General features: G+C 42.3%; 1 protein-coding gene across 9 annotated transcripts in view; it reads right to left on the bottom strand.

The window, feature by feature from the left end:
• USP7 (ubiquitin specific peptidase 7) overlaps positions 1 to 26174 on the bottom strand; it is an 81825-nt gene that overhangs the window by 11952 nt on the left and 43699 nt on the right. For 5 of the 9 annotated variants that reach the window (XM_083710812.1, XM_083710809.1, XM_083710811.1 and 2 more), the window contains 18 exons: positions 20810 to 21008; positions 19265 to 19403; positions 18638 to 18726; positions 18092 to 18200; positions 12469 to 12599; positions 11143 to 11197; positions 9570 to 9650; positions 9378 to 9468; positions 8599 to 8681; positions 8337 to 8446; positions 6324 to 6480; positions 4842 to 4986; positions 4458 to 4588; positions 3077 to 3211; positions 2859 to 2960; positions 1581 to 1686; positions 551 to 649; positions 8 to 100 (listed from right to left, as the gene is read on the bottom strand). In XM_083710812.1, coding sequence (XP_083566938.1) covers positions 8 to 100; positions 551 to 649; positions 1581 to 1686; positions 2859 to 2960; positions 3077 to 3211; positions 4458 to 4588; positions 4842 to 4986; positions 6324 to 6480; positions 8337 to 8446; positions 8599 to 8681; positions 9378 to 9468; positions 9570 to 9650; positions 11143 to 11197; positions 12469 to 12599; positions 18092 to 18200; positions 18638 to 18726; positions 19265 to 19403; positions 20810 to 21008 — 2055 coding nt within the window. The remainder of the gene's footprint in view (positions 1 to 7; positions 101 to 550; positions 650 to 1580; positions 1687 to 2858; positions 2961 to 3076; positions 3212 to 4457; positions 4589 to 4841; positions 4987 to 6323; positions 6481 to 8336; positions 8447 to 8598; positions 8682 to 9377; positions 9469 to 9569; positions 9651 to 11142; positions 11198 to 12468; positions 12600 to 18091; positions 18201 to 18637; positions 18727 to 19264; positions 19404 to 20809; positions 21009 to 26174) is intronic. The other 4 variants (XM_083710816.1, XM_083710810.1, XM_083710815.1 and 1 more) reach the window with 1 other exon arrangement.

Raw genomic sequence — 26174 nt, 5'->3', positions numbered from 1 at the left:
GACTTACGTATTTTGCAGGATATAGGTGTGTAGATATGTCCACAATAATTCAAACTCCGTGTCTTTGGATCATACATCTTCAGGAACAGCATTACATCATCTACAAATTGAAAAACAAAAGTTTGTAGCAGAAGAAAGCCTCCATTTGAGGACAAGTTACTTTTGTACAGGTTAAGGAACACTTTCTTTAAATCAAGAAGAGGGGAAATGGTATGGATACTTCGTTATCCAATGAAGTAGTTCCATTAGCACAGGGGTGGACAACCTCTAGCCCAAGGGCCAAATATGGTCCTTCAGGCCCCACCCCTCACTGGTTTTACTTTTCAGCCAAAATGGTTTGCCCAGTTGGAATGAGTCCTTAAACTCTGATAATACCGTTTTTCTCTGAATGGACGATAGAGAGGGGTGTGTACCTGCAGAAATGAACCTACTGTACACAAAGGTAAAATTTACATTCACTCTTCCACCCAGTTGCACCAGGCCCATTGGCAGACCGATTCTGCGTTACAAAGACGTCTGCAAATATGACATGAAGGCTGGCAATATCTACCCTGCCGTGTGGGAATCCCTTGGAGATGACTGCAGACAGTGCCTGGAGACAGACAGACAGTTCGTGCATCCGTACCAGTGACCACAGGAGGAATGACCACTAGGAGGAGAGCAGAGAGAAGAAACGCCATGGTACTTCTGCAGCAGCACAACCGGACACCTTCACATGCCCCAGCTGCAACAAAACATGTCTCTCCCATATCAGTGTCTACAGCCACAGGAGGCACTGTAACTTTCCAACAGTTTGACTTCACCCCGCAAAGGTGCACTCCTCCGTTGTCTCCAGAAACAGACACATGCCAACCATGGCCCTCAGAAGGTTGTCCAGAAGGGAATGTGGTCCTCAGACTGAAAAAAAGGTTCCACATCCTTGCCTTAGTGCAACAGAACTCTTCCCTTTCCTCTCTCCATGCCCTACCAAATCTGTTCTGGAGGGTTGGGGAGAACCACAAAACAGATTTAGAAAGGGGCACAGGATGTTGAGAGGGTTGGGAGGATGGGCAGTTCTGTTGCACAGCCAGAAGTCCTTGAGATAATAGAACTACTTCATTGAACACTATCCTAAGTATTAAAGAGTTTTTATTATCAGGCTCTTATCTACCTAAAGGGATTTCTAAAATGCAAATTTGGAGTCTGTGCTGTAATTTCAAAGTGACAGCTATTTATTCACTCTCAGAACAACTTTGTGCCACCTGAAAACTTGTACACTCCACTTCCAAGCAAAATGGATACAAAAGTCATAAGCTTCTGTACATTCCAATGGCTGGGATCCAAATGGCTTGGATATACCTAGTGGAATTTTTGACATCTTTGCCTTGAATGGAAGATTCCCAGAGCATAATGGACACTATATGTGAAACTTCCCTCAGGTTTAAAAGAAGCTTGCCATGTGGTACAGGGAACTGCTATTTTGCGGGGAGAGGGGAGTGATTTTATCGGTGATAACAAATACACAAAAAATAACTTGGATATATGGGAAGGTAGCCACAAGGATCTTAGGAATCAGGTCAACATCTTAAACGTATGCTTACGGTCTTTGTCAAACTTGGGTAATGTTGCTCCTGTGGCAGCCATTTCTGGATCTACAGTTTCTAGGAATATTGTCCATGGATTTTCATTGTCACTGAGCTCAATCATCTGTGAAGTTAAGGAAAAACACCAGATTGGGGTGGGGAGGGGAAGAGGTCACACTGTGAAGAAATGCTTTATTCAGTATATATTTGTTATGGTGGCATCAGGTTGTTTGAAAGTGTGAAATACTGCTGTGGACTACTTAGAGGAGGGGCGAGATAAAAAGATGACAAACAAGCATGCCTACATCAGCCCCACAGCTACTTAGAGAAAATAATAATCTCTTTTGGACAAATAGGCTGCCGGAGTCATTGATCAAGGTGCCCTGAAATATAGAGATGTGACAGGACATAACAAGAGCCTGGCTGCTGGATCAGGCCAATGGCCCATCTAGCCTACCACCTTGGTCTCACAGTGGCCAACCTATGGGAAGCGTGCAATCGCACACCCCTTCTCATGCCACAACACTCTTTCAACTAACATCCCCAGCAACTGGTACAGGGGAATCCCCACTTATGTGGAGGTTCTATACCGGGATGTGCATGAGTAGGGATTCCCCTGTTCCACCCCCGCCCCTTTTTGGCTTTAAAGATGGTGCGTCTGTCAGCGGGAGTGTGCGTGCTGATCACACACAAGAGGGGAGGCCCTGCCTGTATTCACAGGCATATTGCCTCCCGCAGTGGAGATAGAACAAAGTCAATGTGGCTAGTAACTTTTAATCTGTGAAGTTATCTAACCCCCTTTTAAAGCTATAGAAGTTGTCGCCTTTCACTACATCCATCTAAAGGGGCAGTGATAAAGTATTTTCCTAGTGAAGTACATCTCTACAATGAGATCCATGTTTTGGCTCTGTTTAGATTCTGTTGCATATCCACCTCTACCCTCACCCCTATATCAGAATGCACTGAGGCAAGGATAGGTGTTCTAACATTTCAAAACAAGCCATGCCTTTCTGGCATCTGAACAGCAATCTTGCCAACCTCCAGATGAGACAATTCCTTACATCCCACTTCTACTGAAGTTCTGGAAATGCTGCCCTATTATCAAGAGGCTATAAAATGATTATTAGCTTTTTGGAGGACCTGAGTTACAAAAGAATTAAACATTCAACCAGGACTTCACTGACATGTATTAAAAAAAAAGAATCTCTTATTTCGCTGGTGCATGTTTTACTGCTCAATGCATAAGTGCTACAACAAAATTTAGAACTAATATTCCCTCTACCACGGCACACTCACAGTTTTATTGCCATCAGCTTCGTTGTCTAACATGGCTGGCCTTTTTGTCCCATTACTTCGGGCTTGCATTGGCCACAACCGTATTTGATCTTGTGGAAAGCCCTACAAAGGTGATGTGGGGGGTGACATTTAGAAAGAGGTCAGTCATTACAGAATTACAAATGGTTCCATAAAAAGTAACACAACTGATTGGCTAAGATCTCTCACAGAAAGCTCACCATTGTTTGAGACAGGTTTTGAACGAATTCTGCTAGTGTTGAATTTTTCAGCACTTTGAACACAGTGTATTTCACTTTTTCTTCATCATACATGTCGTTGCCTTGATGGCCACAGAACTGGTCCTCTGTTACTATCTGAAATTACAAAACTTGATTTGTTATTGAAATCGCCAAGGAATTGCAGTAGTTCACAACTGAAGCTGTTTTCCGTAAGGCCTTACCATGCCACAGGATTGAGGAACCTTTTGGCGCTCCAGATGTAGCTCAGCTACAAGTCCTATCATCCCTTACTGAGGCTGATGGGAGTTGCAGAGTTGAACATTTGGAGGGCCAAAGTTTCTCCACACCTGAATTATAGGGTCATGGCATGCTCCCGACCCATGTAAATCCCAGTGTGAGGATCCTAGCAGTGGCACAAAAGGACCAGGTTTCCCTGTGCCAACATTAATACCCAGTTTGGGTTCCAGCATCACAGCTGTGCTCATGTGTTTTCAATGACTTCTGCTTTCAAAGGCTCAAGCAAGGGGCCCCTACACTGCTCAGTAAGAATATCCTGCAGTCTTAACAATCCTATGGATGTATGCGGTGAAGGCCAGCCCACAAAGTGGTTATTTCTTGTAGCAAACATAAGGATTCCCTGCCAAGGCAGTTCTGTTGAAATTTTCAGACATCCTACAGTTGTTAACAGTGCAAGATAGTGTACAAACATCTGCAGTGAAAACTGGGGTACTACTTTGGTTCGAAGCATTAACTGTGACCTAGAGGTCCCTGGCTGACATCTAAGCTTTTATAGGCAAGTCACTCTCTTTCAGCTGCAGCTCCACATACGTAAGATGGAGTAATAATGTTAACTTATATTAATAAAAATTATCACAAGGAATTGAGAGGGAACCTATACACATTGTTTTGGGAACTTGGAAAAAGAGTGTCATGTACAATTAGTCAATATAAATGGCAAGTACACAAAACAGGTGATGTTCTTGGCCATGCCACAATTTAAACCCAACAACACTGGTCAGTTTGGAGCAAAAGGTGGCATTCATTGCTAGTCCTACTCAGAGCGTAGCCACTGAAATTAATGGACAAGACTAACTTAGGTTCATTCATTTCAATGGTTCTACTCTTTGAGTATAACTTAGTTGGACACAGTTTCTTGTTAATTATAAAGCACTTAATGCCAAAATAGGATTCTAAGTGGTTATCAGCACAAGACACCAGGTAGCTGAGTGCTGGACTTTGACTGGAGAGGTCAGAGTTTAAACACCATGAAGCTGACCTTGGGCTGCTCTCGTTCAGACTAACCTAACTCATTATCAACAAATAATGCAAAATGAACTGGTATGTATTTCCAGGCAAAGGATCCTGGGGTGGCAAAGCTTACCTGTACTTGCATGTAGAGGTGGGCTTCTTGCCTCTCCTTTCTCTTTTGAGCCTCTATTCTTTTTTCTTCTTGCAGCCGTTCTACTAGTTGCTGAGGAATATCATGATCAGTGACTGCTTGCAAAACCTCACCTAGAACATATGAAGTGCGACAATTATTGTGCCTTTTCAAATACTGTCATCCAAACAAAAGCAGCAAGCATGATGAAAACCCTGATTTTTTGATATGTAATATTCATGCAAACACAATCCTTCCTGCACCCCAGCTCAACCAATCATCATTGGTTTGCATGCATACAGACTTGGGAGTTTCATTGTGAATGTCTGCTGTATGTTTTGAAAGATGATCCCTAGTGCTACCCAGAACTGAAGAAAAGATACGTACTTAATTTTGACTCCCTGATATAAACCAACATATATGCATTGGTACAGTGCCGTACAGATAGGTCATCATCGTGGCCTCCATAGTTATGCTCAATTGCTTCTTCTTTTGTACATCTAGATACAACGTCATCATCAAATTTACACCACTGTAAAGGAAAACAAACAAACAACATTTGACAGAGTTAAGCGTCATATGTATAATCTAACCTAAAATGTCTTTAAAAATTGCGTATCTGTCTCCTTGGAAGAAGATGATATTGGTTTGGATGCAATATTAAAAACTGACAGTACAAAAAATGAACTATTCAAATAGTCATTCAAATAACAAAACTTTCATGAAACCTCAGTCAACCTTAAGTCTTAATTAAGAGAAATCAGCTTATATGTGATGTGGTACAGTCAAGAGAGCTGGCCTTGCTTCTGTCGGGAAGTAAAGTCTCCTTCCTAGCTTAAGTTTCCCATTTTAAAAATGGTAAATGTGGCATACCTCACAGAACTGGTCAAATGGAAAACCAAAACAGTTAAAGTTTTCTTTAAATGAGAAATATAAGTTAGTGTGCCATCTTACATCAAAAGCCATCATTGTTTTCTCCAAAGCACTAAGCTGCAATTTCCCCCAAACCACCCCCAGAAGCATAGCTTTAAGTTGAATTTAATGAAGCAGAAGAGAAATATAACTTGAGATTCTAAAAACACAAATTTAAGTAGCGTTTCTTTCACTGTGGTTCTTCAGCTGATACACAGAACGCAGGTGGGTGATGTGAAGTCTAAAAAATGCTAGGCTGGGCTTCCTTTAGCTGACTTGCTGGTATATAAACATGCCTTCAAGATTAACTTCATATCACAACAAGCATAACCCTGGTCCTCCTCTCAGCTTACTGTATTCTAATGCTACCAATGTGCAGTTAAAAGAGGAAATGGGGGGACTTGTGGCTCCAGATATTGTTGGACTCCAACTCCTATAAGCTTCAGTTATCAGGGATGATGGAAGTTGGAGTCCAGTTGTATCTGGAGAGAAGTAGGTTCCCCATTCCTGCCCTAAAGCTCCAGATCAATCTTATTTCTTTATTAGTGATAGGCCGTATCAGAATACAAAATGCAGTAAGCAGTATTTTCTGGAGAGCAGTAAGTGTGGAAGCAAAATGCTCAGGCATACACAGAGATTTTGCAGGTTCCCACTTTCTCTGACAGTGCACCCTCGCTGCCCAAATATAAGGGGCCCTCCAGAGTAACACACTATGAGGCAGGAGGGGCCACTAGCAGAAGTAAAGGTGAGCCAACCATGCCATGTATTTGTGGAACTTGGCCTGTACATTTTCTTTGGAGCAGACTCTCCTTCTAAGAACCCTATATTGTAACAAAAACCTTAAGCTAAAGTTTCAAAGTTGCTCTATTAAAGGATTTTTCAGAAGGCCTTTGAAAGGATACTACAATATCTTCATGGAGCTATACTTAAAAGGTTGGCTGTTTTTCCATTACTTACTTTCCCATCCCCTTTAGGGTTCAAGTAAACGACATAATGTCCACCATGGTTATCTCCACTGTGAACTAGAACTGCATGAAGTATGTAGTTTGCAGCATCCTTAGGGTCTGTTTTTTGCAAAAATTCATCAAGAGGCAGCTGATCTGGAAATTCAAACCTGTTTTCCGTTTTTGAAAGGGGAAAAAAAGAGTGTGTTACATGTGGCTTTTTTTATTTTTAAAAAGAACTATTTTTGCGAATTAATGCTGACAAACAACTCTTGGAACAAGAAAAGGTTGAAAAATTGTAAGCACATCGTCTCTGACATCAATTGCACTGATTGGGCTCATAGGTACTACGTTTCACTGGCATAAAACTTTCTGCAATCAAAGGAAGAATCCTATGGGGTGTTGCCAAAGGTCATGGTTCAAGGAGTAGTTTCATAGGCTCTGAGACTACACTCTTGTTTCCAATAACTGCAGGCAAAGATACAGTGGAGAACCAAGAACAGATGAATGACTTTTTATCAAACGTTGCAAAAATGCATAGAGACAATGCTGCAGGGATGTTTCCCCACAGTGGCTCTAATTCCGTGTCCATTGGTGCTGATTTTTGCCCCATCCCAACCTTTAGCTGCTACTGCATTAGCTTCTGCTAGCGTTGCAACAGCTAAAGCAGCAACCTGCAGAAGGCATGCAGACAGAGTGAAGCTGAATATCTTTGCCACATTTGACAAAGGTGAGAAAGACAGGTGTAGGAAGATGCTTTATACCAAAACAAGCAAGTCCATCAAGTTCACTATTACATACGGGGGGGGGGGGGGGAAGAGTTGTCTAAGTTGTGGCCCTCCAGATGAGGTTGGATTCCAATTCCCAGTAGCTAGCAGGGGATGATGTGAGCTGGGAGTCAAGCAACATTTGGAGGCTCACAGGTTCCCCAACCCTGGTATATAGTGACTTGCAGCAGCTCTTTAAGGTTTCAGACAAAGGAGCTTTCCAGCCCTACCTAGAAATGCCAAGGATTGAGCTTTGAGCCCTCAGCATGCAAAACATGTATGCTGCCATTCAGCTACCTCTCTTCATAAAACATGGAGGGGCACAAGATGGCAAGACACGCCTTGTGCCAGCACTGGGAGTCCTCAACGCATTCTAGACCTATATATGTATGTGTAACTATGCACAGAGGGGACGCAGGTGGCGCTGTGGGTTAAAGCCTCAGCGCCTAGGACTTGCCGATCGAAAGGTCGGCGGTTCGAATCCCTGCGGCGGGGTGCACTCCCGTTGCTCGGTCCCAGCGCCTGCCAACCTAGCAGTTCGAAAGCACCTCCGGGTGCAAGTAGATAAATAGGGACCGCTTACCAGCGGGAAGGTAAACGGCGTTTCCGTGTGCGGCTCTGGCTCGCCAGAGCAGCGATGTCACGCTGGCCACGTGACCCGGAAGTGTCTCCGGACAGCGCTGGCCCCTGGCCTCTTAAGTGAGATGGGCGCACAACCCCAGAGTCTGTCAAGACTGGCCCGTACGGGCAGGGGTACCTTTACCTTTACCTTTAACTATGCACAGAATTGCAGCTGACATATTCCATCTGAAACCTGTAGTTTCATAACATCAGTGCAAATATCACTGTGCACTATATAACATCTATGTGTTGTACTTATGCATTGTTCTTGATTTAAGTTCTCCTCAAAGTAGACCAGTTTACATTCATGGGCCTCAGTTAGTCATGTCCACTAATTTCCATGTGTCTAAGTGTTGTACACAACAGGAATTTGGACAAAATGCTGGGCAAAAAGGATTTATCTCCATGCTTCCTGAAGATAAATCCTTTTACACACAATGATTAGATTACAAACAATGAATAACAAGACTGCAAAATTAAGTCAAAGTTCTGGAATCACCGTTACCTTGGGCTGTGTGTAGCTGCTGTTCTTTGGCTTTTCAGAATAAATTTTAAATGTGGCAAGCTAGAATTCTGATAAGGATTTAGCATTTCCAGGTATCTAATTTTTGGCTTTAATACAACACAATATTGATTACCTATCATTTATCTTGATGTTCTGGTCGGTCTGGGGATCATACATGAACCTCATGAGTTGTAGATGCAACACGGGTGGCAGCGTTAAGAACTTTACACCTTTTTCTGCCTCCTGCATGTTAAAGGAAGAAACATCTGCATTAATGGTGGAATTGACATCACCCTCTGGAACAATAGTTTTACTTACAGAATTGAGGTCACCAGCATGCAGGACTATCCTGAAAACGTTTGTTATCACACAGACCTCCATAAGGAGTAGCATACCTGCAAACCATGTTCTCCTGCATCATATTTATTATCCCCATCCAGCTGTTCCACAGCAACATAATCAATGAAGGACTCAAATACTGAAAAAGAGAAGGGGTATGAAGAAAGGAGGTGTTACCAATCACACACAGTGGCTCCATGTGCAGAAGAGAGAAATACCACATTCAAGCACCCAGCACAGTCCCCAGACCCTAGTTGTGCGGTGACACTAGTGCGGGTCAAAGAAAATGAAGATCCAGGATGAACAGCCCTGCTCAACTCTGTATCTGCCACAATCAGCCAGTGGAAGCTAGACCTATTCAGGCATTAGTAACTGGAGAGAAATCTCAGCCAGGAGCCTTGGTTGCAGACTCATACCCTGCTCATGTGGGGAGACTATTAACATGGGCAAGAGAAAGACTGCATTAACTGAATTGGTACAACCTGGTTCAGGTGTCAACATATCCCCAAGGAAAAATGAGCATAGGAAACACGCTTGTCAGGTTGAAAAGTTCTAGAGAATCAGATATTTAGAAGTTACCCAGATGCCACTGTCCAGTCCCATGCCTCACAGCAGAGGCTAGGTGCACCAGCACAAAAGGTGCTTGTAGGGCAATAGATTCAATCAAGCCAAAAGCCCAGAGGGAAGGGGAATGCCCCTCAGGTTCTTTGAACTTGATGCTTTTGTGGGGTGGGTTAGGGTTGATTCTCAAGAAGACAACATATAGCAGGTACTGAATATCTCAGGAAGAAAAGGGCTTATCTAAACCACATGGATTTATAAACCATATACTTACTGCTTTTCTTTCCCTTTATACTTAGCTGAATGTCGTAATAATCCTCTATTCGTTCAGAACGATAGTCTACATGTTTGCACTGGATATAAGACTGCAGACAAAAATAGGGTAGAGAGATATCAGTGCATACCAATAACAAAAGTAACACACACAAACAGTGTCTCAAAGTTAGCTTTTAAACCAAATACATACCACCATTTTCCCCCTGAATAATTTAGGGATAGTGCCTTCTACACAGGTGCCTTTCATTTTATTTTCAACATTATCAAGCAACTGAAAGAAAGCAGAAAGCTTGTATTGGAAACACACATCTATTTAATTTATGCACCCTTTAAAATAAGCTGGGTGGGGCATGGGGGCTCCAATTGCTCTCCCATCCAGATCTGGCCCACCTCCCCTCAGTTCCAGCAACACTGCAACATTTATTTTATTTTGTTCCATTTCTGTTCCATCCATCCATCAGGTCATGACTCCCAGGGCAGGTTACAACACCACCAAAAAACACCATGACATACAAAAATAATACAAATATAGCAATTAAAACATGAATTAAAATCCAACTGACTTGTTCAAAGAGCAGCAAGTTAATAACTCAGATACAGCTAGCTGAGAGTAAAACAAAATCCTTAAAAATTCTGGGTACACCTTTAACTGGTGCTGAAAGGTCAACAGCACTGGCATTTGTGGCACCGTGTATTTCACCCAGAGATGGGATGGACCTCTGCTACAGATCTTAACACAGGCTGGTTGCAATAGGGAGAAGTGTTCCTTCAGGTACTTGGGATCCTAAGTCATTTAAATCTTTATATACAAACACACTGAATTGTGATCTGTAGCATACAGGCAACAAATGCAAATATGTCAGAATTGGTATTATGAGATACCTGCTGGCTATGCCAGTCAAAATTCTGGCAGCCATATTATGCTCTAACTGTAGCTTCCAAACAGTCTTCAATGGTAGCCTTAGGTAAACCTCACTGCCGTCATCCAGAGCTGTTCTAGCCAGCAACAACTGTATCCCAATATAGGGTCTCTATGCCACTGAAGCCAAAGGCAGAACTAGAGCCAAGAGTGCCCCCAAGCTATGAACCTTTACCTTCAAAGGGAGAAGAATCCCACCCAAGACAGGGTATCCACTTAATTCCAAGACTGGAGGAACCACCAATTCACAGTGTTACCCAAGTGGGATTTCAACTTCAGTTTATTGGTCCTCATCCAGGCCATTACTGCCTCCAAACTACAGTGCTTTCAGATCACCCTCTCAACTCTTCAAGCTACTTCTGCTTTCTTAATAGAAAATTATTTGTTTAGTTTTAATTCTAGCTAAAGGTCCTGAATGCCTCAGGGTGGCACTTTCTTAACACAGAAATATAAAGAGACCCTACTTAGAGGACTTCTAAAATGTAAGGTTTTCCCCATCAGATATTCCTCCTCTATGTGCACGAAACACAACTCTGCACATTTAGGGCAGGACACTAATAATGTCTACACAAATTCCAGGGCTGAGACTTCAACAATTAAATTAAATTTGATCACTGGCTCTAACTAAACCTGGAGTATAAGTAAAAAAATATTTAGGGTGCAATCTAGCAAGAAGCACTTTTGCACAGTCTAATCAAACCAGGAGATATTCTGCAACTTCTGTTCATTTCAGTGGGGCTTGTGTGGAACAGCCTCCCTCTGGATTACCCTGTGAGTGACATGATATGCGTAACTGCAACAAAACTGTATGCTAATCTTGAACAGAAAAAGGGGAAATACATACCACTCGACATAGTTCCTGAACGTCATGTTGCATGAAGCTGTCTAACGTCTCCCATCTTTATTAAATAGTGGGGAAAAAGGCACTTATAAAATGGCCACATTTGAAAACAATTGTGAAGTTATTTTAAAAAATACCTTATGCTGTACACCATCAAAAATCCCAGCTAAGAAAGACTGTGCAACTTATGAAATCCCAGAATCAACCATTCTTTTCACGTAAGTGCATGAAGCACGGGCAGAAAACCTGCGACCTAGATCACGACTACCATTTCAAATGGCCTGCCACTCCATATCTTGCTTGTGTGTGTGCGTAGTGCATCTGCATATATCTCAAGCAAGCACAGCACTGCAGTGGGAAGATTGCCTAATAGCTAATGCAGCCCTTGGGCTTAAAGGCTTAGCACAACTGGCACAAACTTTTCTTTCAAAGAAAAATTGATCCTGATTTCCCTGTGAAAAATCACCTGACTGTTGGTGGGAGAGCACTTCCAAACAGGCTTGCGCCATTAGAGGTATGCATTGAAACCGGGGCTCTCCCTTCTGCACCACCACCACCACCCATTGTAGCAAGGGGTTTCAATGCAAACTGTTTTGCGCTAATGGGGCAATCCCCTTTGAAGGCACACTCCCACTGACTGGTACTGGGGGCGCACCTTCAAAGGAGGTTGCTGTAACTGCCTAGTAATCTACTTCAAACTTCAAAAGTTGTTTATCGCCTGACATCATTATGACATCAGCAGACTGACAGGTGGGTGGGTGTTCCCACCCAGTTGTCATAAACTTGACCTTGGGTGTGGAGGAGGCTCATGGATCTGGCATGCCAGCCAGATCCAGTTCCCCACTCCTGCCTGGTCCACCCCAATAGGGAGCACCTCTCCAGGGTGTCAGTCAGAGAGTCTTCTCAATTACAGTGGTTTTCCTAAACTCTAAGTTGGCTAAAGATCTTCTGTTACTGGGCAGCATATAAAGAATATGAACCACCTCTTGAGATACTTTTAACTGCAGATGCCAAGGGCAGAACTTGAGGGCTTCAGTGTTCTACCACTGGGCTATGATCCCTCCCCATAGATTCCTGACAAAATGGTGGGCAAAATGCACATGGAAGGGTTTGCTATGCTAAAAGGATCTGTCGGGGCATGCAAACAATGGCAGGATCCCCTTCAGCAAGAGCCTGTCAGGAACGGACGGCTTCACCACAATTAACATACTCAGTCTTGGTTCATTTAACAGATGGTGAAAGCCACTTCTGAGAAGAAGTAGGCTGAGAATCTTTGGTTAAGAAACTGGCCAGCCATGAAGAGCCATCTGATATCTTGGCAGCACTTACCCAAAGGATTTTGTCAGCTTCTTAGTTCCTACTGGTTTGTCGCTATGCTGAAGCTCATAGAACACCCTCTGCAATGCTAAAGGAACACTTTTTGATGAGTCATCTCCTTCTGTGGGCATCATGTACACAGCCTAAAAAAGAAACCAATTTAATTAGGACTACAGAAAAGGGTCTCATAGCTCACATGGTTGTACTTATTAATCCATTTCATCGTGATCAAAAATCTGTCAGACAAGCCAACATCAGTAAAACCTATTTGAATAATCTGCCCATGTACTCTGCTGACACTAAAGGAGAGCGGAAGGCCCTGCAATATCCAGCAGTTTCATCATATTGCTTACAGTGGAACAGTTGCTCAAATCAGACTGACAGCTTAATTTTCAAGATGCCCAAACTATTGCTGCATCACAGCAAGCTAACTGCCATTTACATTCTGTTTGGGCCTTGACATTTGATGCTTATTTAAACGAACCTTCCATTATGACATTGCACCAGATTATTTATTTGGAGGGAGGGGTGTCCCTAAAAAAGGCTGTCCTTAGTATTCTCTTCTCCCCCCCCCCCCATCCTTTCCAAACATATCTGAAATTCGTTATGCCCAGAACTCCAGATGTTTCAGAGAGCAATTCTGATACAGAGGCGACCACTATACAGCACAACTCTCCCTCAGCGATGGCATGGACCCCAAGCTAGCCTGAAGAAGAACAATCTGCAGGAAGAATTAATCTTGGCACCAGATTAACCCTCTGAAAATTAGAGGTGAGTTCAGACCTCTCAAACAAGGAACCAGAATGCACAGCCTCATCATGTCTCCACAGGTCAACCCTCACCTGTAAAGTTCTGAGGAGAGGAGAGGAAGTTTAACTGAAGACCATCAGTGATGCTGGAGTGCAAGGCACCAAGCTGAGCAGCTAAGGGTAGGCTGGTCTTGGTCAGCACTCGGCAGGACGGCTTTACTATTTTTGTGTCCATCTCAGTTCAGACCCTTATCAGAGCACTTTACAGTGAGAGTGGGAGCATGTAATGGGAACTGTCCTAGGTCCTGTCCTGCCTGACTCTAATCAATCTGCCACCAGACACACAACACAGTAAAGTTTCCTTTAAATCACGTTCAGCACCTTGCAGAACTGGAATTATGCACAACAGCACCATTTTTATCGCTGTATTGCCTCAATTCAATACACAGATCCAACATCTTGGGCATTTCCCTACACCAGGGAAATATTCCAGCTCTCAATGATGCAGTGGTTCAAGTACCCGAGGATCCAGCTACATATCGGACTATATAAATCTAGGGAAACATTTGCCATAGATAATACTGAATCGCTCTTAGCTAGGAGAATGCATAATTCAATTTCAAGACTAGGTATTTTCACATTGCAGAAAACAGATACAATCTTCTAGTCATTGAGGGGACATTCTCACCTGGCTCAGTACAAGGCAGCTTCCTATGTTCCTGAAGGGAAGGGCTGTGGCTCAGTAATGGAGCGCCTGCTTTGCACATAGAAGGTTGCAGGTTCAATCCTCGGCATCTCCAGGAAGAACTGGGGAAAACTGCCTCAAATCCTGGAGAGCCACTGCCAGCTAGTGTTGGCCATGCTAAGTTAAATGATCTGAGCTGGTAAGAGGCAGCTTCCTACATGACTGACAGTATGCCCATTTAAAAGCATGCAAGAAAGGGGTCAGATGGGTTTTACTTAGCTGTTAATCGCCAGAAAGAGGGAGGAAACATACACCAATTCAATTCTCAGATTACATTCAACTGGGAAGGACTGAGAACACCAGTGAATTTAGACAAAGGGCCCTAAAGGGATTAAAATGTGACATGGCAAAAGGCTGCATTGTGTGGGTGACTTAATCGAAGAGCAGGGGAATAGTTCCAACTATTCACTGGTGACACAGGAGTGAGGGAGAAAACTAAAAACACAGAACGCACAAGAGAGGGAATTAGGAGAGCAGCTTGTGTAGAAAAGTCTGAAAAGGAGACTAATGCAATCCAAGGCTGTGCAGAAAATGTTGACATCACAAGGGCCATGTTATGCTGCTAAACTCCCTTGGAAGGATTGCATCCCAAAAGAATTAACTGCAATAAATAAATAGTACACTTAATGGCTACAGACTCTACTATGTATTTTAGAAATGTGTGTTTGATATGCATTTGGACCCAAACAGGGAAGCGGGTGGCGCTGTGGGTAAAACCTCAGCGCCTAGGACTTGCCGATCGCATGGTCGGCGGTTCTAATCCCCGCGGCGGGGTGCGCTCCCGTTGCTCGGTCCCAGCGCCTGCCAACCTAGCAGTTCGAAAGCACGTCAAAAGTGCAAGTAGATAAATAGGGACCGCTTACTAGCGGGAAGGTAAACGGCGTTTCCGTGTGCTGCTCTGGCTCGCCAGAGCAGCTTCGTCACGCTGGCCACGTGACCCGGAAGTGTCTGCGGACAGCGCTGGCTCCCGGCCTCTAGAGTGAGATGAGCGCACAACCCTAGAGTCTGTCAAGACTGGCCTGTACGGGCAGGGGTACCTTTACCTTTACCTGTTTTAACCAAAGTTTGCATGAAGGTTTCTGAGATCAAGAAGCAGGGTTGGCCACTCAAGGTGGCAAAATTAACCTTTCAAAACTATCCTGATTTTAACCACTGACTCGAAAACTGCACAGTCTCTTTGGTTTCTTAGAATTACAAACAACACTGGGTTAAAGGCTGCTAGTGACAAATGAGTAGACCACAAGAAAGGAAAGTAGAACTCTGGGGGATTAATACAAGATTAGGATGAGGAGAGACTAAGAACAGGAATAGCAAGGCATATTAGAAGCACGTAAAAGAAAAAAAAATAGAAATACATCCTTGAAGAATGAAGACAAGCAGCCAATAAAAGGGAAACAAATAGGAAACTTAGGGGCCAGGATCACTGGTATATCTAGCTATGTGTTGTCTACACTTACTAGCAGTGGCTTTCCAGGATTTCATACTGGGAACATTCCCAGTCCTACCTAGAGATGGTGAGGATTCAACCTGGGATCATCTGCAAGCAAAACACTCTACCACTAAGCTGTGGTTCCACCTCAATACCTCAGTACAGAGCCTGCTGATATTTCAGTGGGCAAAGTAACATGCCAGGCTGATATGCCTAGGGAAAAAGGGGAAGGGGCACACCTAGTCAACAAGACCACATCAATGGTAGAAAGTTGAGCAAGTTTTTTTTTAATGGCTGGTATCAATAGAGACAAAGGAGGCCATAGGAAGAGGAGGGAGATGAAGAGTAGTTCTGACCCACTTGCTACATAGCGAAATTAAACCACTGAAGTAGAGAGAAGCTGGGGAGTTAACAGTTGAAAAACTTTAGGAGCTGGTTCAGGTGATAAAACAAATCTGCTTCTATAACTAGCAGATTATGAATGGAAATCCTAAACAATACCAAGTAGGTGACTGAATTTAGCATGGTACAAAGAAAGGATTTGGGGTTGGGGGACAAAAGCAACTGAAGTCACTGTATAAATGCAAAGTAACAAAATAATTTATTTGGCAGGGTTGTCAGAAAAGGAGGTTCTGAATCTGCAACTTCTCTAGGCAACTTGGACTGTATGTCATTCACAATTTTATATCGGTTCAGGGGGGCAAAACACAGAATGCATATGTATTGTCCTTGACTGTACTTGAGGGACGATTCCAACAGATTCCACATGAAAAACACTTATGTGCCTGTGGAGATGGCAGTACTGATATCGGTGGTGCATGCCCTTCTGGATTGCACTCTTTATAAAGACTAGAGGAATGAGAATATCACCTCTTTTATTGTCCATTCTGAGAAAGGCTACAGTGTCCTTTCTCTTGGCAGATCAAGATGAGCAGGTGACAGAAAAGGCTGCAATGTTTTTACCTAGGCCATCAGAATAAGATCCATGATTTGACTATTGGTTCAAAACCCTAAAATGTATTTTATATAATTATTTCTATTATTTGTATATCATATTGTTGCTTTATGGCTATGGCCGATGGTTGACGCAAATAAAGATTCATTCATTCATTCATTCACACCCTGCAGAACCCTAAACATGGGTACACAAAGTAGAGCCTGATACAAATTGAGAGTGGCAAGGAGAAGCAAAAGTGAGAAAGCAAGAGTTCTTTTCTTTGACCAACCTAAAAGGAAATCATAATCAGGAATGTATTAATATCAAAGAAGCCTCCCTTAGGGAATGACCATAAAAGAACCAGAAAGACAGGAAGAGACAAAAGATACCACTCTTTGCAGTAACAGGTGGTGGTTGTTTGCATAAAAGCCTAAGAAAAGCACATTCATTGCTCAACTAAAACACTGTGACAAGGAAGTTGAATAGCTGGGTGGTGGGGAAGTTACTTTTAAAAAAATTAAGCTTATTGCAAGACTATGAATTGAGCAATCAGGTCAAGCGAAAGGCCAAACACTATGCTCGCTGCACTCCTGAAGGATCATAGCAGACAGTGCTACCTCCAGAATGAACCATTCATCTCCTAGACACCATAGACAGTAGTAATTTGTTAGAATCAGTTGCATGCATAACCCCAGAGTGGGGGGCTGCCCCATAGAACAAAACACTGGACAAGATAGGCCTTATTCTGATCCAGCAGGGCCCTTTTTTGTAGGCAGAAGGAAGAAAAAGAGAGATAATGGGCACAGACAAGGAGCTGTATCCAGTGCTAGTTCTACTCAAAGTAGACCCACTTAAATTAATGGGTATAACTAACTTAGCTGTATACAACCTGGTGTATTTCAATGGGGCATTTGATCCACTCTTGCATCAGGCCTCCACTGTACATTTAATGAGAACATGGCTTCATTTAATTCCTATAAGCCACAGTAAGCAGCAGCAAGTTTTCTCCTCTTCTTCAAGGACTGCTGGGGTTCTAGAACAAAACCCTTTGAGTGTCTCTTCATTGCCAAAAGGATCAGTGGTACCTCAGGCAGGTTTTGCACACAAGAAGCAGCTGTTCGCAACAGCAATGGAAATAGCTAGTGACTATTACCTTTTGGTAAAATCTCATGTCTCATGCACACTTAACCATTGGGTAGAATACCGTAATAATGTTCAGATGGGTAGGTATCAGCTAGGGTAGGGCATGCAGAAGAAATACTGAGTCCAAAGGCACAGGTTACAAAGAAACAGAATGCAGGTGACCTACCAGATGGATTTACAATTAGAGAATGCTTAAAATTGAGGCTGCTCTGAACTTCAAAACGGCAACTGGCATTTGCTAGCTCAAAGGTTTCCTCTGCCACAAGGATGAACTCTGTGGCAACTACCGCCAACTAAGAGATCAAGCTACTCTACCTCTTCCTTCCACTGGCCTGCCATCTCTATCATCTTCTCTGCTGCCAAGGCTGCTTCCCAGCACCTGGAATAGCTCTGTGGTGCTGTTTCCTTGGTGTGGTTGTGGTTCAGGCAGCAAGTTGTAGATGCAGAGCAAGACAAGCAGCTACTACAGAATAATTTACCAGCTGCATTCATAACATGGATTATTGCCTATAGCATCCTGCACATCTCCAGTGCAATAATGTTAGGCTGCACAGCTATGGAGGGTCGCTCCTAATATCCCCATAGCAATTCAGCAGCACATAAACAAAGAAGTCACAAAAACTTTGGTTTACCTTTCGTAGCTGATTTGTGAAAAATAATGTCTGTAATAAGCTGTTCATATAGCAGGTTGCTCCCTGGTTCTTCAGTCCTACATATCCTGTATGCTTCTTGGAATCCCACCTATAAAAACCATGAATTGGGTTACGAGAACCACACACACACAAATTAATCTATTTCCAGTGTGTGAATACAATGGACAATTATTGTGGAACCAAGCTGTATCCACCAACACAACCTTGCTGGTCATTAAGGCGATATATCCATCGTGGAATATTTAGAATTTTGATCCATGGATTCAGAAATCTGTTTATAAATGTTATCCTTTTGAGTATGCTCTTCAAAGACCTTCTGAAGAAAGATTGCACAGCGGACTGATTTCTAAACCACAAAATGAGCAGGTGCTGCTTAGCAGTTGACAGTAATGTGAAGTGATTTGTTGAACACTGAACACAAGACACTTACCAAATTCACAATGGATATCAAAGATTGTTAAGAAACTTGGTTACTGACCCACAATCCAACCACTTGTTCCAGTCAAAGGATCATAAGCTACTTACGCCACGCCATGTGGAGCATCAGCTTGAACGTACACTTCAAAAGTTACTTTGTCATCTTCTATATAGCCTTTATCTGGATCAGTAACTTCCTACAAAAAGTAAAATTGACAACAAGAACATTAAAAAGCAAATCACATATAAGGCCAAACTAACTTCACTTTGCTGACTGGCAATCTTGAAAGCTCTTTTCTTAAAACCTGAAGTCTATAAATGCACACTAACTTTCAACAGTGAGTCTGAATGATACAGGAATGTCTCCTGCTAATCAGAGAGGAAGATCACTGCTCGTCACAATTTATGTGAGCAGGACCACCAGTTGAGAGCTTAACATGGGACTTCTTTCTCATAATGTCAATTACACTGCGTTGTATTCTTTATCCCACCCTTCCTCAAATGATTTCAAGGAGGTATTCACAGTTCTCTCCAACCTATGAACCTGTTTTATTCTCACAACCCAGTGAGGTAGGCTAGGCTAAGAGGAAGAAATAAAAGAAGGAGGAAGGAGACTTGCTCAGAATCATTTGGTGAGCCTCATGGCTAAGTGAGGATTTGAACATGGATTTTCTAGTCCAAAACGTATTCATAACCATCACACTGGCTCTTGCGCTGCTGCATGCTGTTACTTACACTCCATGACATAAAGTTAGAAAAGCCCCAGTCATTTTCCTTATGAAAGAACAAGTGGCTGATTCGGCGACTGAATGATTTCTCATCATCTTTGTAATTTATTATCTTGAGCACTGCTTGTGCATGACAAGACCATGACCTGCAACAATTAAAGAGATAACAGTTGACATGCTGAGCTACAGAAAAAAGATGCTAATAAACTGTGCTTTACTGAACAAGCCTACCTTACTTCTTGCCACCTCTGGATAAAAAAAAACTTTGCTTCAATGCTCTCAGAGCCATTACAAACTATTAACATCACGGAAAGCGTTTGAGTAGAGGCTCAGTTTCTCACAGAGCTGTTTTTATGTGTTCACTCACCATGGAATTTTTCCAGCTTGGTGCATTTTCTTCTATAGCTATCTAAGAATGCTACAACTCCTCTAAAGCAGGTAGGAATACTTTAAAAAGACTTCTGCTACTACAGGTTAAGAAACAGCAAATGGAGATGCTTCTGTTCTCTGAATGTTTATTTGCTTGCATTCTCAACCTGAGGGTTAGGAGACTCCTTCAAAAGGTTACACATGAAGTCCACTGTGCCTCCCACTCAGCCAAGATTGTGGCTTCTAGTTCTTAGTGATGTGCTCCAATGCCATGTATACAAAATTCTGCTGTAGCCACCTTACTTTTATTTCCTGTTTTGTTAAGGCTGTAAGCTTTGATTTTTAACAACGTAAACTGAGTCAGCCAACATCAGCTTTAGATGCTAAAACCAACTTTTAAAAAACATACAATTCTCAACCTGTGCTCACTTTTTCAAATGGACCCCTGCTTAGCAGGTTTGGTAATATTCAAGTTTATTAATTAAAATTAGCTGATTTACCCTTTTTTTTTAACTCAACTGACAGGCTCTAGTCTTTTCCTACGGGAGGCCTTTCTCTATTTAGCGCTTTTTTGTTTACCAAAAAACAAAACAAAATAGCAGCAACTGAGCATTCCAACATGCTCAGATCATTTTGTACTCATGCATGAGGGAATTCAAACAGGCAGCACCTCACCAGAAGGAAGCAGCAGTAAGTATGCAACAGTGCAGCCAATTTATGCTTCAATAAATCAGCTCTGTATATAGATTCACTGAGCTGCCTTCTTCTTGTTGGGAAAGGTCAAATAGTCTGCATCCTCATCTGGTTCATGTATTTGGTAATTAACCTATTAACTATTCAAAACTATTAAATACCAGCCTGAATAGCTTATTAATTTGGTCAATATATATCTGAGAACGAACATACATTACATTCATCCCAAATTAAGTTATGTCAAACTCAACATACTATACCCAATATACAGCAGACAACAAGGAAGACTACATCAGACTGATCAGGCCCCTCTAATGGGACTTTCTGCCTCTTTCCTCCACATCTAAGCACATGCCCCTATACACCCTTCCTGAATGCTGAAACCCCATTCCTCATGCTGTCCTACCTATCGACGCAGAAGTTATAGTCAGAAAATGCAATAGGTTAAGATGGTGCTATACAGAAATGCATAGTGTATAAAATATCTTACGTGGAATCAGACTCAGCATTGCACTGAAGAAAGAATCCTACACTTTTTTGGTGCGGCCTGTCTGGGTAGAGTCGTGGCATCACCATAATCTTCCATGGCAGATTCCGTACAAAGCAGGGGGGACTTAGGACTGATTCATTCAGCCTGTTGAAACGTTCAACAGTGAACTGGAAAGTTGCTTCCGACCGCCAGCTTGTGTCTGCAAAATACCAAAGATCAATTAAATGCAAATTAATCAGCCTGATTTTTAGTCCCCATGCAAGGCCAAAGGTGCTCGGCCTCCACTCACCGTGTGGCATTTCATCTGAGCAGCAAAACACCCCATATGCATTGAACAAGTCAGATGTAGAAACAGTAAGAACACTGCAGAGCAAGGATAAAGTCTTCAACAGACTGTATATTTTATTTCTGATTTTTAGTTATAATGGGAATTTATTGTGCAGAGATTTGGAGAGCACTGTACCAGTGTGCAGTTGACACCTAACTTTCTTTGTCCCCTTTCCAACATCCTATTCTAAGGAATCAGTAGAAAAAGTACACTGTACCACCAGCTTCCTTTGAAAGCTGAAAATTTTAGTTGCAGGAATTTGTACCAACTGCACTTTTCACCAGGGCCAGATACTTGAATCATGCACCTCTGTCATCATGCCACTCTCAGTGGCTTACAGGCTGGTTCCAAGTTCAAATGCTAGTAGTTCATCTCCTCCCTGTGTGAGTTGTCTGCCCACTAAGATTCTCATTAATTCCCCACCACCATCAGTTGCTGTAGATACAAAAGAGGGACTTCTTTGTAGTGCGGGACCCAGACTCTGAAACTTCCTGCCATGGGAAATGTGCCTCCCCCTGCTATGGAATGCTTTATATTAACAAGTCTACATATCAAGTTTATGGTTGGACTGTGCATATAACGCCCCCTGCAAAAAAACACACCAAAAAACGCCCCACACACTTCACTACTTCTTTGCTTATAACGATTGAGCTGTAAGCCAAATGTGGCTTGAAATAGCCCAATGAAATATATACAACCCATGCAAAACAAAACAAAAACCCATCATCAGTGCAATTATGCAACAAAGCATAAGGGGGCATAAAATACAGGATGCATAAGGTTTTAAACTGTGACATAATAAGATATGGGGAAACCTCTGGTACAAAATATTTTTTTAAAAAACAGCATAAAGAGGAACCCGCATAACTACTGTTACTAGATAATCAGTACCTAATAGTAGCTGACAGCACCTGCAAGGAGAATACAGTAACCCGAGGTACCACTGTATTGTGTATGTTCAGTGATGAAAAACTGTGCAACATTTATTCTTCTCACACAAAGAAGCTGCTAAAAAGTCAGGGGGAGGGATCTTCATTTTCAGATTCAAAACATCAAAATGTAAAGACACAGATCCCCTGATAATAAAATAAACACAGCTCTATCTTTTTAATGTAAACATTGATCCATTCTTGACAGAGTTCAGTTTGGAGGTGAACTGAATGGCATTTCACATTAAAAGAAGAAGCTTCGTTTCAAGTTATTTGAAAAAAATGCAATAAGCAGCCACAAAATGAAATCAATGTGCATTTTTGCATTTTCAACAGCCAACTCAGCATTCCATTATGGTCTTTTGCCACAGAAAAACAAAGCAGTCAAATAGAAGTATTTCAAATGACAAGCTTTTGTTACATAGCTTTTCAATCTCGCTCTTCCTCCCTGCCTCTGGGGTCTCTCTCTCTCTCTCTCTCTCTCTCTCTCTCTCTCTCTCTCTCTCTCTCACACACACACACACACACATTCCCAAATGAATTTCAATTAGTAAGGGCACAGTTACTCCCCCAGGCCAGATTTTTGCTTGTGAAACCAAAGCTGTTATACGACCATGAACGTCTTCTGAAAGCCTCCCTCTCAAAATGCCGAAGTATTCCAATTTTTAAAATTTATTTCAGAATCTATAAAAAGCTCTACATTCAAAAAATACCTGAGCATTGCACAAAAACAGTTTATAACATGTAATACAAATGATAAACCAATGTTTTTTTAAAAAAAAAAAAACTTGGAAGTCAACATGAATCAAAAATGGAAGTTTTAAAATGGACTGATCTTGGAAGGCTTGGGGAAAAATAAATGTTTTCATCTAATGTCAAAAACATAATGTTCGTTGGGGCTTCCTTCACTGCTAAGGAAAAGAACTTCAGAGAACAGGTGCCACAACACTGAAAGCATGCATTTGAATCATAAGGCTTGACACGGAGGTGTGTGGCACCATCAATCAACCTTCATTCATAGATCAAAGTGGCCAGGGTGAAATGGGAGAGGTGGCTTTTGATAAAACCCTGGTCCAGAACCATATAAGAACTTAAGAAGAGCCTGCTAGATCAGGCCAATGGCCCAGAATCTAATCCAGCATTCTGTTCTCACAGTGATCAACACTGGAGTAGTTGTAGCTGGTATACCAGCCAACACTAGCAAAGTGCCCTCCACAGTGGTGGATCAAGGAGTACTCTCAAGCCTCACATAAGTTATTTCAGAGGGAGTAATGGCCCATTCACACCTGGCATTTGTGATGGCTGTCCTCAGTATGGTGGCTTAACCTCTGATTAAGCAGCAATAGCCATTTTAAAAGTTATCAAATTATAACAACCAGAAGGAGATTTTAAAGGCCAAACAGTTGAAGTCCATACATCCCAGTTCCACTAGCTCTAGAGTCTAGACCAACCTATTTATGTGCTTCACAAGGAATGAACTGAAATGAACTTGCTGAAAGCTCCCATGCAGCTAATCATTCCAAGTGACCCAAGTAAATTAAGCCAAGTCACAAGTGATGGGGAAGGGCACATACCTCACCCAGGATTGTTAGTGATCATTTTAACTCTATATGATTCACTTTCATTCACTATGCATAGCAGTGAGAGGGACCTCAAGGAAGGGCACAGCCCATCCACTTAATATGTTATTGACCCCATAATAATAATCCTCCTATTCTGTTGATTGTAATTTGTTTTAAACTGATTTTAAAATTGCATTTTAAAATTGCTGTAACCCACCCTTGGACCTTGTGGTGAAGGGAAGATAAGAAATCAAGTTATACTGAATAATAATGATTATGATGCTATCTGGTCCATGTTAGGAAACTGTACACCACAAGCAATGAGCCCGGGCTTTAGAGGCAAACTTCCTGAAGTTGCATTTATCATAATAAAAAACCCACACCAAATTTCTCCATAGAGCCTTCAAGACAACTTGAAGGAAGGGCAGTAAAGCAAGAATTTAAATTGGTTATAAGGTTTTTTTAAAGCAGATTTTGGTACTTAATTTCATGTGAATTCATTTAAATATGAATACATTGTTCTATCTGGAATATAAAAAAAGAACAACTAAACATCATCTTAGCAAGTTTTTTGTGGGGAGAGGGGACAGGCTGTATGCTGGAGTTCCTTCCAATTCCTAGATCCAAGAGGAATTCAACTGCTGGAATAGCCAGACAATTTTCTTGCTAATAGCCCCCTAAGTAGGGGTTGTTAAGGCAAAAGGAAGTGGCTCTGTGCCAGAGGGCAAATAGGTGGGGCCCCTTCCTCAACTGTCTTTTAGAAAGACAAAAGCCAGAGGGGAGGGGAGGGGAGGGGAGGGGGGCAATAACTTCTTGGGGTCTTAATGCTGTGAGTCCCTCCATCATAGGTTCATGTATATACCATGTGTAATTAAATTATATATCCTAAAGCTACCACAGCCTCTGCTGTCCCTCATTACAAATAAAACAAACCATAGGTGCTCCTGGAACCTTGCACCTCTTGGGGATTGGGGTGGCATGCAACAACATAATCAAGACCACTTTCTCAGCCAGGCAGCCTAGAAGGGTCCCATTTAAAGCCTTGTAGAGGTCTGATGCTTTGAAGAAGCAACATCTCACATAAAACTAGAGCCTAGAGACATTCAATTAAGCTGAATGCTGGGATGGCCAGGAATGAACAAAATTGCACTGCACGTAGTTCAAAGTGGACTAAAAATGTGTCTGAATCCCCACAAGATGGAAACCCTATGGATGGGTGATTCCCAGATCTGGGAACTGGGTTTTGAACCACCTCTGGATGGAGTTGCACTCCATCTGAAGGAGCTGGTGGACAGTTTGGGGATACTCCTAGATCCACTGCTGTCACAAGAAGCCTCAGTGACCTTTACTAACCTCACCTGGTGTGCCAGACAAGGATAGCCGTGCCATGGTTGCCCATACATTGGTAACTTCACTGGGGACTCAAAGAAAATGATCAGAGAGCTCCTATGCCTTGTCCTCTGGCAGCCCACTAAGTTTCTACACTAACCTGCTCACTCACCTGCATATAATTTTGTGTGCTCACCTGCATACAATTCTTTGTCACCTATGACTACCAGACAAAGGCTTTAATACAAGACTGATGTAGCCACCTATTAACCACTTCAGATTCTTGCTAAATGAAATATTAAATTTAATACAAAATATATATAATAAATGCAGACTACAAAGAGCATACATGGCAGGCCCAGCCCACAAGGAATGCTTCCGAAAACAGGAAGCTTTGTTATTATACGTTCATTTGAATGGTGCAAAAGACAGTCTGACCACTGTACTGATTTATTCCTATGGTACTGGGTTACAGTTAAAACATAGGTGCAGTTGCAAAGTAATCTAGGAAGGCATCTGGAGATTCCCGCAGATGCTTAAAGTATTGACAGAGCTATGGCTCCCTGCATTGTATTGCTCACATGATTAAGGCCCACAAAACAGACAATAAGCCACGGCTAGTTAACCCCGCCCCGCCCCGCCCCGCCCCGCCCAGTGAGCCATACTTTACTGGAAGGCAAAGCCCTTTTGCCTATCTTAGGCAAAAAGAGCAATACTTTTAACAACTTGTGAATGAACAGGCCATAAAGTGAGTTGGATCACAGCAAATGTCCATTTAGTCCAGCACCCCAGTTCCCACACTGGCCAATCTGAGTCTTCAGGAAGGCCACACACAGAAACACACCCCTGCCGCTGCTCCCCAGAAACTGGTATTCAAAAGCATGCTTCCTCTAAACACAGGGGTCCCATGTAGCCATCATCAGGCAAAACCACAGAGACAGCCTTTTTCTCCTCCATGAATCTGCCATAATTTAAGTGGGCTTACCCACTAGCCATCAGCAGCACATCCTGTGGCAATGAGTTCCATAAAAAATAATGAACAGTGTGCAGAAAATCTTTCATTTGTCCTGTTTCATTAGATGACCTGAGTTATTGTCTTACAAGAGAGGAAGGAAAAACTCCATATCCATTATTTCTACACAATACGTTGATTTGCAAACTTCTACCATGTCTCCCAAATACATATATGAGGATGCAAAAGCCTTTCAGGTCCATCA

This window comes from Podarcis gaigeae (genome assembly GCF_964106915.1).
Source record: "Podarcis gaigeae genome assembly, chromosome: 14".
NCBI classification, from domain to species: Eukaryota; Metazoa; Chordata; class Lepidosauria; order Squamata; family Lacertidae; genus Podarcis; species Podarcis gaigeae.
The sequence above is the reverse complement of the archived record's forward strand: the minus strand, read 5'-3'. Positions and strand labels throughout refer to the sequence as shown.